Here is a 17,574-nt window from a genome sequence, read left to right as displayed (position 1 = left end):
AATAACTGGGATAATATCAGACTATCAACTTCTGTAAACCGAAATAAACAAGACTCAAATCTGAAGATTCCAGAAGATTCCTTAATAGCAAAGCCTTATCCCCCACGGATCTGGCATTGATATAAATTGTAGGTACAGGAGATAAATAATTCTTATGTTCCAAATAATGTTTGTTCAGTTCCAAAAGAAAACGAGTCTTAGGCCTCTGAAAGCAATTAGATGTAACTTGTCTAAAATTAGACTTGGTAAATCGCCCATGGCCAATAGTCACATCAATATTTTGCAAACAAATATTGGTACAATTTATCATATATCTACCATTAAAGTTAGGCTGTTTTCTACCCCTAGGTTTCCTGAATGCATTATATACAACAGGAATTCGACTGAACTCAACACCATCAGGTAAATTACCACCCATGATGCCCAAGAGGGCTAAACATATTGTTAAAAGCCACTGCATGATGAAAAACCTTTAAAGATCAATATGAGTAATAGACTTAAAACTGAAGTTAGGAAATGAAAATCATACCCCAAGTGCCCACAAAGGTGCAATGCTCCTTAGGTATGCCCCTTCTACGCACCTCAGAAATGGCATTCTTTTTCAAAGCCACAACAGGGTGCTGTTGATGAAGACAGTGAGATAGGTGGGGTAAGGACTGCATTGCCACCAGTGACTTCTCAGTGGAGTAAATATCAGATGATGGAAGATGCTCGCAGTGTCTTGGGAAGCCCTCAGGAAAAAGAAACACGGTCATGCAATTGCATTTGACTCAGAATTGCGCTCCTTTTCAAAGCCCCAATCGGCTGCTGATGACGACAGTGAGATAGGTGGGATTAGGACCGCACCACCATCAGTGACTTCTCAGTGGAATAAACATCAGATAATGGAAGATGCTTGTGGTGTCTCGGGAAGCCCTAAGGAAGAAGGAATGTGGTCTTGCAATTGCAGTTGGCTTAGAATGTCGCTCCTTTTCAAAGCCCCAATCGGCTGCTGATGATGACAGTGAGATAGGTGGGATTAGGACCACACCGCCACCAGTGACTTCTCAGTGGAGTAAACATCAGATGATGGAAGATGCTCGTGCTGTCTCGGGAAGCTCTCAGGAAGAAGTGCGGTCTTGCAATTGCAGTTGGCTCAGAATGGTGCTCCTTTTCAAAGCCCCAATTGGGCGCAGTTGATGATGACTGAGAGGCATGGTTAAGACCACACTGCCACCAATGAGTTCTCAGTGGAGTACATATCAGATGACTGAAGATGCTCATGGCGTCTCAGGAAGCCCTCAGGAAGAATCTACAACCGGGGTTACCCCTAGGCTGAAAGGTGTCCTGTGAGTTGGAACATCTCTTTTGAAAATGTGGGCTCTATCCCCTACTCCCTGATTAATCCTCTTTCCAGCACTTCCCTTTATTTCATTTTGTTAGTCCTAGTCCTGGCAGACATTTTTAGGTGGCAGCAACATGAGATATACATGGGTGGATCTACAAGCCAGCATTTGTTAACAGACCCACAGAAGCTCCTTTTGTAACTGAGACAATGCCAGGTTAAGTACCCAGGATCACAAGGAGTGTCAGTGGGATTTGACCCCTGGCTTCCTGTTTCTCAGCCTGCTGCTCCAACCATTAGACTAGACTAGAAATATAAATGAGAAAGGTGGAGCTGCCGCAGGCCATGAATGTTTAATGGGTTGGAAATGCATGCATTTATCAGATGTATAGCTTCTTTTTTTTTTTTTTTTTAACAGTTACTACATCCAGCATCTCAGTTGACAGTTTTCTTGGATTACTCCTGGAAAGTGTCAGAGGCAATGTTTCAGAAAACAAATGCTACTGACATAGAGCTATCCATCAAGCACAACATCAATGTCATAAAGTTCTATATCTGTCACAAAGAGTTTTTCACTGCTAGCAGCAAATTAAAGATATATGTTGGAAAAAAAAGGCCTTTTTTTGGTCTCTATGAAAAATGTACAAAATAAGGCATTTTCCAAAATCTGATTGCTACTGTATATGCATGAGGGACAGGTAGTGCAATTGGGAGACAAAACACCAACAATTCAATGTTAAACATAATTACATTTTAATCTCTCTCTTTGAGAACTAAAAGAGGTGGTGAATCTTGCTTCTCTATAATATTACCTTTTGGCTTTTTCCCCTACAATGGCATCCTAGATTAGTTATTTAAACATTTTTTTGCCTTTATTAAGAGATGGTACTTTCTCATTATAGGTTGAAGAGTATGGTTTATGGTTTACCTTATTTGATATACTGCCTTTCAGGGGCATAGCCATGGGCGGGCCTGGACGGGCCCAGGCCCAGCCACTTTCCCTCCAGGCCAGCCCATCCAACATCCTGCTGCTGTCGCTGCCTTTTCTCCCGTGGCTCCACCGGGTCCGGGAAGCAGTGTTCAGCAGCATTGCCTGCCTTTTAAAATAATTCGTCTCCCCAGGCTCCGCTGCATTTACTTCTTCGCCCATTGCAAAGCGCTGCCGTTCGCACAGGCAGCTCCGCTCCCCTTTGCCACGTCCATCTGGCCCTACGTATCCACTACAGGAAGTGGATCAGAGAGGGCCGGATGGACGCGGCAAAGGGGAGCGGAGCTGCCTGTGCGAACTGCAGCGCTTTGCGACGGGCGAAGAAGTAAATGCAGCGGAGCCTGTGGAGACGAATTATTTTAAAAGGCAGGCAGGCATGCAGGCAACGCTGCTGGACGCTGCTTCCCGCCATGCTGGTGACTGGCGCAGGGATGAGACTTCTCAAGCCTTGGGGGCCTCCAGATTCTTCAGCTGGCAGGGCCCGGAGATCCCCGCCAGCCCAGGTATTTATCTTTACGGGAGGGGGATGGACAGAGAGGAAATATGTGGGTCATGCCTACCTAGTCCACCCCCAGGCCCACCCAAAAATTGAGGTCTGGCTACGCTACTGCTGCCTTTCCTTTAACAATAACCAAGCAGTTAACAATAGCCTAATGGTTAGAGCAGTGGGACAGAGGACCAAGGAAGCCTGGATTCAAATACCACTGCCATTTCTTGTGATTTTGGGCATGTCATTTAATCCTCCACTACATCAGGTATAAACAAATTAGAAAAGTGTATGTTAATAAATGACAATATTGGACTAAGTTAATACATTTTTTGAACTAGCATTTTGGAGGATACAGACTCCTTTTTCAAGAGAGAACAGAAAAGGTGACAGAGCAGGAGAATTTTGTGGTTTTATAATGTAATAGGAAACTGAAAACTTCAAGTCCTTTCTTGTTAGTTTCAAAGTGTCTTTATCATTTTATCTTCAAAATTCTTATATCCCTGGATTGTTTTAAAATTTCCTCAATAATCTGATCACGAAGAGATTGATGCAGTGCTCTGGCCCTGAAAAGTAAGACGTTTGAAGTTAAAATAAGATATTTGTGAGACTAACAAGAAAGGACTTAATATAAGGATTTCCTATAATGCTATAAACCACAAAGTTCTACCTCTGTCACCTTCTGATCACCTATTCATCTCTCCCTCTCCCTTCCTACCCCACATTTTATCTTTTCTCTTGCAGCTATCATTGCAATGCATGTATGATGCACCCATATGTTCTGAATCTACTCTGCCACATAAGTATTGATTTACTTATATGTTCTGGTATTATCAACTTTTGCTCAATCTGTCCTGAGCTGAAGGAGGAGGTCTGGGCCTTGGAAAGGTAGTCAAAAATGTATTAAATTAGTCTAGTAAAAAGTTATTACCCTAGTTTCTGTTTTCTGTTTATTAGCCTCTGAAGTGGACTAACATGGGCACCACGGTATTTTATCCCAGATCTAAAAGGACAGCAACTGTGACTCTTTTACAAGGGGGTGAGAAACCTCGTGGGCTGCAAACCAGTTGGGCTTTCAGGATTTACCCGGACTGGACTGAAGTCTGGAACGGGAAACAGCACACGGACAATCCAATGCAGCCACCAGGTCTGGCCACCAGGGGGCGAGATGACTGAGAGCCTGAAACCTGGGCACAACCGTGACATTAAGTGAGGGTTGTCCAACATATGATAACATATGAGGGGTTACCTGCATAGTCAGTAATATATTGACGAGTTGGGCTCAGTCGTTGTTAGTTTGGTGTTTGGTGTCTTTCACCAGGTGATAACTAAGGAGGAAAAGAGTTTTTCAATTCATTCGTTTTTCTCATGTATGAGTTTTTACGTCTGATGTTTTTTTCTCTTTTTCTCCTTACTGGAACCAGTGACAATAACGGACTCCTGAGTTGATAGGGATGGTTTCAATACATTTGTATTTTCCCTATGTGGAGCTTTGAGGTTCCAATTTGAATAATTGATCATTATAGATTTCTGAGTTGGAATCTTTATTATATCCGGGAGACACCCGCAAACTAATTTTTCTATTTTCAAACTTCCTAGATGGGTGGAATGGTTATTCATTAAGTTTGATTTTCCCTGTTTTTTGATAGAGTGTCTATATTAAGGGGGCAATTCTATAACTAGGGGTATCCTTTTAGGTACCCTGGTACTGCGCATTGAGAGCCTATTCTACAACATCTGAGTGCCAAGATCCTGCTATAGAATACTAGTCTAATCTAGCATCAGCAAGCCTTATATTTACATGCTTCCAGTCACACTTTCCATTGATCTGGCATAACTGTTGATGTATATAACATATTGTAAGTTATGAGTGTAAGTGGTAGCTCTGCCCAAGTCCTACCCATGCTCTCCCCTTGCAGTTATGCCTTATACCACTTACATGCGCCCTTATAGAATAACAGTTGGTTTGCTGCCACTTACGCACGTAGGTGCACACTTATCCAAGGAAGTGCTGGTATTCTGTACGTTTTCACATGCAAGTAGTGCATATATGTAAGTGCCCTGTTATAGAACTTCCCTTTACATTTCTTTTTGCCATTTAGATGCCCACGCATCTAGCTCACAAGATCCTTCTGTCATTCTTCACAACCCTTTGTTGTTTCAATGACTTTGAATAATATTGTGTCACCTGGAGATCTGATCAACTCACTTATTGCTCCTTTCTCCAGATCATTTATGAATATGTTAACACAGGACCTAGTACAGACCTGTGTTTCACTCTGCTGTTGACCTTTTTCCATTTGGAAAAATATTTAATCCTGCTTTTGGGTTCCAGTCATTTAGCCAGTTTCCAATACACAATATGACATTGCCTCCAATCTATGACATTTTTTGTGGAGTCCCTCAAGAGGGACTGTCCCATGCCTTCTGGAAATCAAAATGCAGTTTCAACTGGTTCATCTTTATCCACATGCATCTGTGTCTATGTATACGGTCAATAATTTTGTTGTCTTTTTTTTTTTTTTAGAATAGCTTCTACCATTTTGTGCAGAACATACATAAGAGTTATTGGCCTATAGATTATGGGACCATTCCGGGAAACCTTTCTAAAATGTGATGTTACATTGTTCACCTTTCAATCCTCAGGTGCTATAGCTGTTTTAAATTATTAATAACATACTAATTTCATGTTTGAGTTCTTTCAGAACTCTGGGTTGAAACCACCCAGTCCTGGTGATTTGTTACTCCTCAGTTTGTCAATTTGCTGTATAACAACTTTTAGATGTACAATGATTTGTTTAAGTTGGTCTGAATCATCACCACAAAAGGGATCCAAAGTAAGTACGACTCAAATAACCTCTGCAGTAAAGACCAAGGGAAAGGATTCATTGAGATTTTCTGTTATCTTATCTTGTCTGAGCACTCTTTTACTCATTTATTAATAAGTACTTATACTCTGACAATCAAAAGCTGTCCAAGACATAATATATAAAACAAATACATAACATTCAAACATAATATAAAATCACTGACATGTGATCACAATCTCCTCAGAAAAGCTAAGGTAAAGTTTTCACCCTCTTTCGGAAGTCCAATAGGTCTGTAAGCAATTTAACATCTATAGGCAGTTGATTCCAAATATAAGGGCCTGATATGGACAAAATCCCATTATATAATTTCACTGCCTTAATTGGCTTCTAGAACCAGCATAAATCCCTCAGACCGGGATCTCTGTGGTTGAGCATGGCAATACAAACAGGAACTGAAGTTTTAAGGAATATACTTCACTGTATCACTTTAAAAAAAATTAAAAGAACAGAAAGCAGATGAAACATGCTGCTATGATTTCATCCCTGTGAAAAGGCAGACTGTCATATTGTGGTTGATCTGATGAGGTTTAAGAGTAAATGCTAGCAGCTCAAACAGTACTGAATTACAGTAATTAGTAGTTGACACAATTGGTGCAATACAGTCCTAAAATCTGACGGTTCTAAATAGGATTTAATTTTCCACAATAACCTACATTTAAAGAAAGATTTCTGCACAAAAACACTTGATATATGAATAAAATAAGTCAGAATCTAAAACGATCCCAAATGACTTCCTCGTGAGATTTTGCTTCTAATGTACTTGAAAAAGTTTTTGCTTCTATGGAAACCTTATTTTCAAAGTGTCTTTGGCCTGCTTTATTGCTTTTTTAACCATTGGTTAATCACTTTAGAATCTAAGGTGGTACTATTTGCCATATTCTTAGACTTCTTGGCAGCATTTGAAAGTGTACTGCATGACATTTTATGTCAGCATTTGAAAGCATCTGGCATTAAAGAAATAGTTTCAGTCTTATATATCTGATAGGACCCAAGCTGTAACATCTTGAAAGGCTATTTCTGAACCTTTTAAAAAAGAAATGTGAAGTTCCTCAGGGGTCAGTAATATCAGCTATATTATTAAACATTTGTTGATGTCCATTTTATGACTTGGTGGCAAATTTAGGACTTTTGTTTTTTAATAACAGTTTATGTCAATATTATACTGCACTTCTGCTTGAGATACTGATGAAGCACTAGAAGAGTTGCCTGAAGTTTGAATCTATTAAAATTGCGGCCAATTGGCTATCAACTAATGAGTATAAATTTTAGAAAGACCGTAGTTTTGACCAGCAAAAATCTTGAATCATTGTCAGTTAATATCTATAGATAATGAAAACACCTATATTTGTAGCAAAGTGAAATATCTTAGATGACAACCTGCTTACCGTAGCACAAAAATGACGTCCACGGGGTGCCGCTCAGGCATCCCTCTGTAATTTTACCATGTGCACACACTACTCACATGCTACAAAATAAAATGTATTTTTTGATGCAGGAGGCATGTCTGGGGGTAGACAGTGGGAATGTTCTGTGCTAATTGGTTAGCGCAGTTACATTGCCACATACTAACTGATAACTGCGTGCTTAATGTGCGAGCCCTTACCGCCTACAGAATGGGTGGCAGTAGGGGCTCATGTGCTAATGGCAAAATTGGCATATGTCCGTTAATAAAAAAAAAAAAAAATAGAAAATTTGGCCATTTTACTCCAGCAGTAAAAATGGCCTTACTGCAGATAGTAAACAGAGTAGGGTTAAATGGTCAGTATTCTCAATGAAGAAGGGTAGATAGTGGGGTTCCTCAGGGGTCTGTGCTGGGACCGCTGCTTTTTAACATATTTATACATGATCTAGAAATGGGGATAACTAGTGAGGTAATTAAATTTGCTGATGACACAATGTAGTTCAAAGTTGTTAAAAAGAGGATCTTACGAGACTGGGCATCCAAATGGCAGATGATGTTTAATGTGAGCAAGTGCAAAGTGATGTACGTGGGAAATAGGAACCCAAACTATAGCTATGTGATGATTCAAGGTTCGATATTAGGAGTCACCGTCCAGAAAAAGGATCTAGGTATAATCTTTGATGATACGTTGAAACCCTCTGCTGAATGTGCAGCGGCGGCTAAGAAAGCAAATAGAATGTTAGGAATTATTAGGAAAAGAAAAGGAAACAAAACTGAGGATGTTGTAATTCCTTTGTATAGCTCCATAGTGCGACCACACCTTGAATACTGTTTGCAGTTCTGGTCACCGCATCTCAAAAAAGATATAGTGCAATTAGAAAAGGTACAGAGAAGGGTGAGGAAAATGATAAAGGGGATGGGATGACTTCCTTATCAGGAAAGGCTAAAGTGGCTAGGGCTCCAGCTTGGAGAAGAGAAGGCAGAGGGGAGATATTACGGAAGTTTATAAAATACTGAGTGGAGTGGAACAGGTAGATGTGAATCATTTGTTTACGCTTTCCAAAAATACTAGGACTAGGGGGCATGCAAAGAAGCTGCTAAGTAGTAAATTCAAAATAAATCAGAGAAAATATTTTTTCACTCAGGTAATTAAACTCTGGAATTTACTGCGAGAAAATGTGGTAAAAGAATTAACTTAGCAGGGTTTAAAAATGGCTTGGTTAATTTCCTAAAAGAAAAGTCCATATGCCATTATTAACATGGACCTGGGAAAATCCACTGCATATTCTAGGATAAACAGCATAAAATCTATTTTGTTGTTCTGGGATGTTGCTAGGCCCTGTATGGCAATGCTTATGTTCTTATGATCCACAAAAGGGTGCACTAATGCCACTTTTTGCCAAAGTGGTCCCTACGTCTTTTAGGAAGAATATAACAATATATTCCATTGAGGACTTTTGCACAGTATTGTAGGAATTATTTTTTTCTTCTCTTAATTATTACAATTCATTATTGACAGATTTGCTATATACTAGCATTAAAACTCTCCAGGCAGTTCAAAAATGCTGCAGCTCATTTAGGGGGCCTTTTTAAAAATTAAACATTAATGCATGTTATCTGCAATATGGCCCATAGGAATAAAATGGGTGCTATGGCAGATAATATGCATTAGTCTTTAGTGAAAGACCTGCTTAATAACAGGGACAAAGTTTTCAGTTATGCAAAATTTCCTTAATAAGATCTCAAATAAAGTTTAAAAAAACAAAATAATTTTTAATGTTAAGATTGATACTTTAGTAATATATATATATATATATATTTTTGGAATATCACCATTAACTCATATTCACAAGATATTGTGCATGCTCTATTGTGGGGCCTCATCTCTGGAATATGCTGCTCCAGCATGTTAGTTTAGTGACTGATACAAAGGACTTCCTGAAGAACCTAAAAGTGTGACTATTCGGGGAAGCTTACTGATTACAGAAATTATTTCATCAACTGCATGATCTGTAACTGTATTATTTTTAGTGGCGCTTCAGACTGCTATTCAGAAGGGAGCTGACTCTTCTTCCCATAGTCAGCCTAATAAAACTAGCTGCCCAGACTGTCTGCTTCTTCTCATATTCCCATAGTCTGGAAGTGTTGCATCTCAGCCTGCATGGAAAATGATAAATTCTACATAATTTATTTATTTATTGGGATTTATTAACCGCTTTTATGAAGAGATTCACCCAAGGCGGTGTACAGCAGGTACAGTTTAACATAAAACTTGCAATTAGTTAACAGCATAACAATAGTAAAATAACCAATAATATGAGTGGAAGGAAAAATTCCCCAGTTGTGCTAGAGTACAAATAATTCTCATTTTCAAACCTGTATGTAACACTTTTCTGCACAATAATATAGGATGGAATCATCTTACATATCCATGTTGCCACTGATGACGTACACTGTGCCATATTTCAGTAGACGCTCATTGAGAAAATTCTACTCTACTTATGGCTACTCTCTGAATAGCTTGTATTGAAAACAGACATATTGCAGTAAACCTCTCACCCTATTACCACCAATTCGTATATTTGTAGTGTGATTAAATATTTATATTGCCAGTGCTTTGAAGAACCTAGAAATATAGTTAAAATTAGTGTCAGTTCTTTATTTTTCATCAATAATATTACAGTACTTCTAGTCTTTTTTTGGCTAGCAGTTGTTCCATCAACCCTATCACCACAAGCTGGCAGGAGAAACATTATGGGGCTCATTTTCAAAATAGAAAAACATCAAAAAAAGTGTCATAAGGTGATAGAAAAACATTTTTTCCTCTCAAAAATGTCCAAGTTGCAATTTTCGACACCTCAATTTTAGCCATTTTGCTCCACAGTTGGTCCAAATTTCAAGGGGGCATGTTTTGGTTGGGACATGGGCGGCACCAAAAGATAGACATTTTTCTGCAATAATGAAACAAAGTGAAAATGTCTAGGGCTAAAATTAATAAGTTTTTGGCTAGACCTGTTTCAGTTACAACTAAGTGAACAAAAGGTGCCCTAAATGATTAAATGACCACTGGAGGGATTAAGGTATAAACCCCCTTACTCACCAAGTGGACACTGACCCCCCTCTCACCCCCCAAAGCAGTGAAAAAAACAGTACATACCAGCCTCTATGATAGCTTCTGATGTTATAGCCAGTCCTATTGGAGCAGCAAGCAAGTCCCTGAAGTGGCCTAGTGGTCGGTGCAGTGGACTGCAGAGTACGGGACCAGGCCCATATTCGACTCTAACTGGTACACTTGTAGTGGAAAGTGTGAGCCCTCCAAGTACCACCAAAATCCTAATAAACCTACATAGATGTGACACCTGCAGCCATAAGAGCTATTGTATTAGTGTACATTTGGGTACAAAAGGTACACTGTTGTACATTTGGGTTTTGCAGGGCTCCCCATACAATATAAGGTGGTAAAAGACCTTTTGTGTAAAGTCCACTGCAGTGCCCCCTAGGGTGCCCATTGCTCTGCTAGGATGCCTATGTGGCCAAGTCCCCCATATGTCCCAATGGCTTGTTTTTGTGCATGTTTCCCTTGGATTTCTTCCCCCCCCCCCCCAAATGGTCCTAAAAGATAAGATGCACTGAGCACAAAAACATATACCAAATGGCTATTTTCAAAACAAAAAGTTGGACATTTTTCTGGTTTGAAAATGGCCATGTTTGCTACTGGGTGTCTTTTGCAAAATGTTCAAAATTGGATTTAGACATCATCGAAAATGCCCTTCTATGGTTTTTAAAAAAATCAAGTTTTCATGCAAAAGTAATTAAATAAGGTAAAAGACAGGTCCCACAATACAGACATACAAAATGTCAATGAAAATGGAAGAAAGTAGTGAGAAAACCAATTCAATTCCAACTTAAAAATTTACTGTAATATAATAAAGTAGTATGTTAATAGGTCCAGACTCATACACTATATACCATAAAAATAAGTATGTGTAACATAAAATTGTCTGTAGATCCAGACTCGACACAGATCTGCGTTTTGGCTACTAAAGCTTTCCTCAGGACTCTCAGGATCTAGAATCATAAATAAATAACATGTAAAACATCAAATGTAAAATGACTTCTATAAATATATAAATTAAGAATACAAATAACTGAAATGTCACAGAATGTTAAAATAGTATAATAGCCAGTATATAATAAACATACAAATCATACAATTGTGCAATAACTTATGTGAATTAAAATGTAAATCAATACGTATATATCACAACAAGGACTAGAAAGTATTAATACTATGCAACACGACCATTTCTCTCATATAATGGCAATAGGTACTTTCATAAAACTATAGTTCTGTGAAGTGCATTGGAATTTTTAATTTTTGAAAAATGTTATTAAGAAGGGGAAAAAGCCTCTGAAATAAGCCCAACCACCAACCCAATAATATCAGACACGTTCAGCCTTCTTGTAATGAACGTTTCTGATATTATTGGTCTCCCACGCCTTGAGACAGCACACAGCGAAACTCTGGCAAAAGTCGGTGTGACGGACCGACCATTTGAACGTTGTTCATTACATTTGAAAATCAAGTTAAGTAATTTTTCACTTTTTTCGGGGATCCATCCAAAAGTCAGTTCTGTGAAGCTAGCGTTTTTACACAAAGAAATAAGGGGTTTTTTTTTGTGCCAGTGAAGAGAAAATAGCTCATTGATTTTCCTCAACCCTCGTTTTTATCAACAATTTCTTGGGTTGGTGGTTAGGCTTCTTTCAGAGGCTTTTTCCCCTTCTTAAAAAATTTTCAAAAATTAAAAATTTCAGTGCACTTCACAGAACTATAGTTTTATGAAAGTACCTATAGCCATTATATGAGAGAAACTGTCGTGTTAAAATGTTAATCATACATATCACATTAAAAATATATCACAATTGAACTGAACATGAAACCCAAAACACATACGCTAATATCAGGGTAAAAATAGGATATATCGTATTCTGTGGTATAGAAATAAGTTTTATATCAAGCATGACCATATAAAAATTATGAGAATTTAAAAGGGCATTTGGATTTTACAAGCTATATGAAATATGAAGAAATAACTCCAAAAAGTAAACATACCTGGCCAAGTACGTATCAAATTTGTGTGTAGGCAAAACAATTTTTCAATCAGTCAGCATGTGTGAAGAATGCACACAGAGACTGGAACATAAAAACAAGCAAAGCAATATCATCTACAAGGGTAAATGACTGAATATAAAAATTTGCAATTTGTATGGTCACAAATAGAAGTCAATGGAAATTATATACAAAATTGAGCCACAAGGTAAAAAATAGAACATAGATATAAAAAGGTGCAACTTTAGTGACACTTATTTGCTCAGTTCTTCTTATCAACACCTTTTTAATATCTATGTTCTGTTTTTACCCATTAGTTTTTGTTTTATACAGGTTTCATTTGCCTTTATTTGCTCATTTTGTATATAATCTCCATTAATTCTTATTTGTGACATTGGTTTTTATGTTCTAGTCTCTCAGAGTACATTATTCACACTTGCAAACTCATTGAAAAATGCTTTTGCCTACACACGAATTCACATGTTATTACACAATTATATGTTTATCATATACTGGTTATTATACTGTTTTAATGTTTATAGATCTTAAGACTCCTGAGAAAGGCTTTTATAGCCAAAACACACATCTGTGTCGAGTATGGATCTACAGACTTAAGGGGTCTCATGCTGAGATGTCCATAGGAACATAATGGCCATCAGTGTTTAGCACCAGCTGATTTTTGACATGAGCTAAAAACGCTAGCACACCTTAATAAAAGACCCCTTAGTTTTATGTTATACATACTTATTTTTATGGTATACTGCTTGAGTCTGGACCTATTACTGAGCTACTTTATTATACTGCATTACATTTTTAAGTTGGGATTAAATTGGTGTTCCCCTACTTTCTTCTGTTTGACATATTTTTACTCGTAGGGGTGCGTTTGCTCCTTTTTCCTATATCCTAAAATGCCAATGAAATACATATACTTTGTGTGAATGTCTACATAAGGATGGCTAATAAATCCCAATGAATAAAGGCCTTAAATTTAAATTACTACTGTTACAAATGTAAACAGAATGAAAGAAATAAAAAATTACATTTACTTACCAAGATTATACCACATGTCTCTGATCTCAAAACCAATCTGTCTTCTCATATCGCCATACCTTAAAATGCAAATTTGTTACATTAATATGACTAACGTATTTGGCTTTATTTAGTCATTTTAAGGCATTAAACCAAGAAACTGATTTAAAAACAATTAAAAAATAAAAGCAATATGTAAAATCAATTAGGATTTTAATATTAAGTTTAATTCTCCAAACCTGAGCTCAAGTCCCAACAGCACCTGAATTCATGTATATACCATAGAAGGCTTACAGTCTAAAGGCAAGATGTTCTGAAGTGCCCTACTATAGCAGTGTGTGTTAATAATGTTAAAGCTTGATATTAGCAAATAGAGTGGAGGAATAACCAAATGGACAGAGCAAAGGGCCCAGGTTCAAATCCCACAGCAGCTCTTTGTTGTCTTGAGCAAGTCACTTAGGGCCCATTTTATTAAGCTGCAGTAGAAGGGGCCCTGTGCTAGTGGCTGTGCACAGAGAACCCTTTTACTGCAGCAGGTAAAAAGGTTGAAAAAAGAAATGGCCATGCAGTAAGTGCGCACATGCTGTGCGGTCTTTTCGGGGGGAGCACTTACCACCACCCATTGAGGTGGGAGTAAGGGCTCCCATGCTAGCACAATATTGTCCAATTACTGTCGGGTAACCCCTTGTGGTATTAATTTTTCAAAAATTCCATCAGCGCAGGAAATGCTCGTTAATAGCCACTGTATGCGAAAAGGATTTCTGTGCTCCTGCGGTAGACATTTGTGCATAGCATATTCAAACGCATGCTAAAGAGCTGATCAGCTACTGGCAGAATGCAGGGCTATACGCTGATGTCTACCATGGGGGCTGAATACCAGAAACCTACCAACAGGTCTAAGGCTGGTGTAGAGGCCTCACAGTCAGCATTGACCCCATCTCATTCCTGTCTGCTCCACTCCAGCACTGTCCCATCCCATGATATCATCTGACCCAATTTCTTCCCTCCCCACTGTAATATTAAAAAATTCCCTTGTGGCACCCCCACCCCTGACATGACCAGCCCACTCCCTTCCAACAAAACTATTTCCCTGGGTGATTAATGGCATCCCCTCCCGCCCAACCAGAATTTTTTTTTTAAGAAGTCTCTGGTATATAGTGCCACCCACACATCCCGAGCTGTAACTTGAACGAGGCAGGAGCAATGCCCACTTGCTCCTGTCTCCAAGTCATCATTTCCAAAATGGTGGCCCCCTGCCCAGGAATGCACTGGGTTGGACTAGTTTGCCATATAAGGCAAACATTCCCTTATATGGCAGACTGGTTACACCCATTGCATCTCAGAATGTCTTGGGCGAGGCAGGGCACTGCAATTTTGATAATGATGGTGCCAGAGGAAGGAGCAGGTCAGCATCTCTTCCTGCCTCACTAAGATGTAAGGGGTCAAGGAGGGGATCTGAGTGATGGTCAGGTGTGTGTGTGTGTATACGGGGGGGGGGGGGGGGACCCGACTAGACACCAAGTTCATTTTTGTTCTTCACATTTGAAGGCAGGTCAGGTGGGAGGGTAGGGTGCACTAGACAATAAGGAAGGAGAAATTAGGTGTTACCTGATAATTTTTTTCCAGTAGTCCTTCCCACTATTACAGAATCTGTGGGATAGTTGTGTCCATTAACCAGCAGGTGGAGTCAGAGAAGTTAAAACTGAGCTGAGATACCTCTCTCTTGGCATCCAGTCCAGTTCCATCAGTATTTGCATAGACAAGCAATAAGGATAAACTCAGAACAAACACAACAACCTTACTCATTAACCTAACACTAACCAGACAGGCAAACATGTGTAGATCTCTCTCATCTCTATACAACTTGCAGAGAACAAGAGACATGTAGGAAGCATCACACAAGGTGATAGTCAATATTTGACTCATTACCTCTCACCAACTAAACATCTCAGAAACCTCGGGCGGGCCTCTGGAATATTGGGAAGAACTAATTAGCAGGTAAGACCTAATTTCTCCTTCCATTATGTAGCTTCCCACTATTCCAGAACCTGTGGGATGTTTAAAAGCAATCCCTAGAGTGGGTGAGATCCTGGTGCCTCTGACCCGAGGACTGAAGCCCCAAATCTGGCTTCTGAATGTGCCTCAATGTCCACCCTGTACAGCTTGGCAAAGGTATGCAGCGTCGACCATGTTGCTACCTTGTAAATATCCGCCGGGGACAGTCAGGTAATCTCTTCCCAGGATGTCACTATACACCTCACAGAATAAGCCCACAAGGTTTGAAGAGGCCTCATTCCCCGCAAGCTGACGCGATAGTCTCCTTCAGCCATCTAGCAATTGTGGGCTTGGAAGCATAGTCTGTCTGAGTTGTGAAACTCATTCATGACTTCCAGATATCTGATGACTCTGTGCACATTAAGAAGCTTCAAGAAAGAATACTCAGCCTCTTCACTCTCTATGTGAAAGGATGGAAGCTCCACAGATTACTTGAAATGAAATACTTCTTTTCTTCCAAAAGTGGTATCAGAACTGTGCAAAGGGAGATCCCCGCCTCCAAAAAGTGGAGAAAGAGATCTTGCCAAGATCATGAAGCTCCAAAACCATACTTGCTAACACAACATCCACCAAGAATGGTGTCTTTAGTGTAAGATCTGTCATGGAGGCCATCTGGATGAATTCTAAAGGATGCTTCTGAAGAGCCCGAAGGACTAAATTAAGACTCCACTCGGCCTATTCTCCACAAGAATCAAACGATATCAGGGTGAGCCGCAAGAGACGTCTTCTGTAGTCAGCTTCGGAAACAGCCTAAAGCCACAACCTGAACTTTTAGAGAACCCAATGCCAAGCCTGTCTGAAAAAATGCCTGGAGAAATGTTAGGATGTATGCGACCTGAGTAAAGGAAAGTCAGCATTCAGAACACGAGCCCTCAATTGTTCTCCACACCATTGCATAAGCCAAGACTGTAGAGCGTTTCTGAGCCTGAAGCAAGGTAGCAATGACTAAATCAGAATAACCTTTTTGTCTCAACTGAGTTCTTTAAATGGCTAAGATGTAAGACCAAAGGGGCAGGGATCTTCCATGAGCACAGGACCTTTTTTCATTAGGCCGTGTATCTGTGGAAGACAGAGAAGATCTTTGTTCAGCAGTTGAATCGGGTCCGCATACCATGGCTTCTGCAGCCAATATGGGGCTATGAGTATTATTCAAACCCAATGCAATGTGATCCTTTTCAACATGTGGCCTATCATGAGCCAAAGAGGGAAGACATACAATAGATGTGTAGCCAGGGTTGCAGTAAGGGCATTAATCCCCTTCAAACCTGGTTCTTTCCGAAAGCTGAAGAACTTGGGCACTATGGCATTCTTTTTCATCACCATCAAGACCAGAAGTGGAGAAACCCATTGGTCTACTATCAGCTGGATAGTTACCATTCTCACGGGTCCAAGGAGTGCCTGCTGAGAAAATTCACCTCCACATTCAAGGACCCAGCGATGTGAGCTGAGACAAGTAGAGAAGACTTTTCTCTGCTCAACTCATGAGGGAGGCTGCTTCCACCGCCACCAGATAGATGTAGGTCTCGCCTTGCATATTGACATAAGCTCACTTAACTTTAGCCTCAGTAGTTCATGATCCACAGAGTCGAATGCCATGGAGATATCAAATTGTAACAGTACTAGTTGCTTTCCCTTACATAGATAATTATGGACAATAGATGCCAATATAAGTAATAAGGATTCAGTGCTGTGTTGAACACAAAATCCAATTGAGATGAATGTAAACAGGAAAATCATTCTATAAAATGAGATAATTGCTTACTAACTAATGTCTCCATTTTCCACAAACAAACATAATAGCTTTCACCATGGAGCACTGAAAAGAGGAGTTACAGTTAGTTTTTGAGATTACGTAGATTATGCACTTCTACAGAGGAATTTAAGAAGCAAACGAGAGATACGATACATAGATTTATTGCTAGAGGGTACCCAATGACAGTTCTTAGAAAAGCTTTGTCCTCTGACAACCGCTGTGGCTTAGTTTCTTCCAGATCTTCTCCAAATAGCCACTTCCTCTGAAGGGGCAGTTCAGCTAGTTGTCCAGTGAAGTAACCAGAGCTGCCGATGTGCTGTGACAGCCAAAGACATACTGCAGGCCATAACCCATAACATGACATAAATAGCTTCCACCAAGTAGGCCAACCCTGCTTCTAGCTGGGCATTATGACACCTGTATTGTGTTGTAGACTGCTGATGACATTTTGGCCATGTTCTAGCCATGAATGAGCTGCATACTGTCACTTGAAGGCCCAAAGAGGCTACTTCAAAGGCTTGCTTCAGTGAGCCTTCTAGCTTCCTATCCTGTAGTT

At 39.6% G+C, this 17,574-nt stretch overlaps 1 protein-coding gene across 1 annotated transcript in view; it reads right to left on the bottom strand.

The window, feature by feature from the left end:
• Positions 1 to 17,574, bottom strand: part of DOCK1 (dedicator of cytokinesis 1) — a 906,712-nt gene that overhangs the window by 214,036 nt on the left and 675,102 nt on the right. Inside the window, exon 32 of the mRNA XM_030202953.1 lies at positions 13,232 to 13,290. Within this exon, the coding sequence (XP_030058813.1) occupies positions 13,232 to 13,290 (59 nt within the window). The remainder of the gene's footprint in view (positions 1 to 13,231; positions 13,291 to 17,574) is intronic.

The sequence above is a fragment of the Microcaecilia unicolor genome, chromosome 5 (assembly GCF_901765095.1).
Source record: "Microcaecilia unicolor chromosome 5, aMicUni1.1, whole genome shotgun sequence".
In the NCBI taxonomy this organism is placed as follows: Eukaryota; Metazoa; Chordata; class Amphibia; order Gymnophiona; family Siphonopidae; genus Microcaecilia; species Microcaecilia unicolor.
Note: the sequence above shows the minus strand (reverse complement) of the source record. Positions and strands in the feature narration are given on the sequence as shown.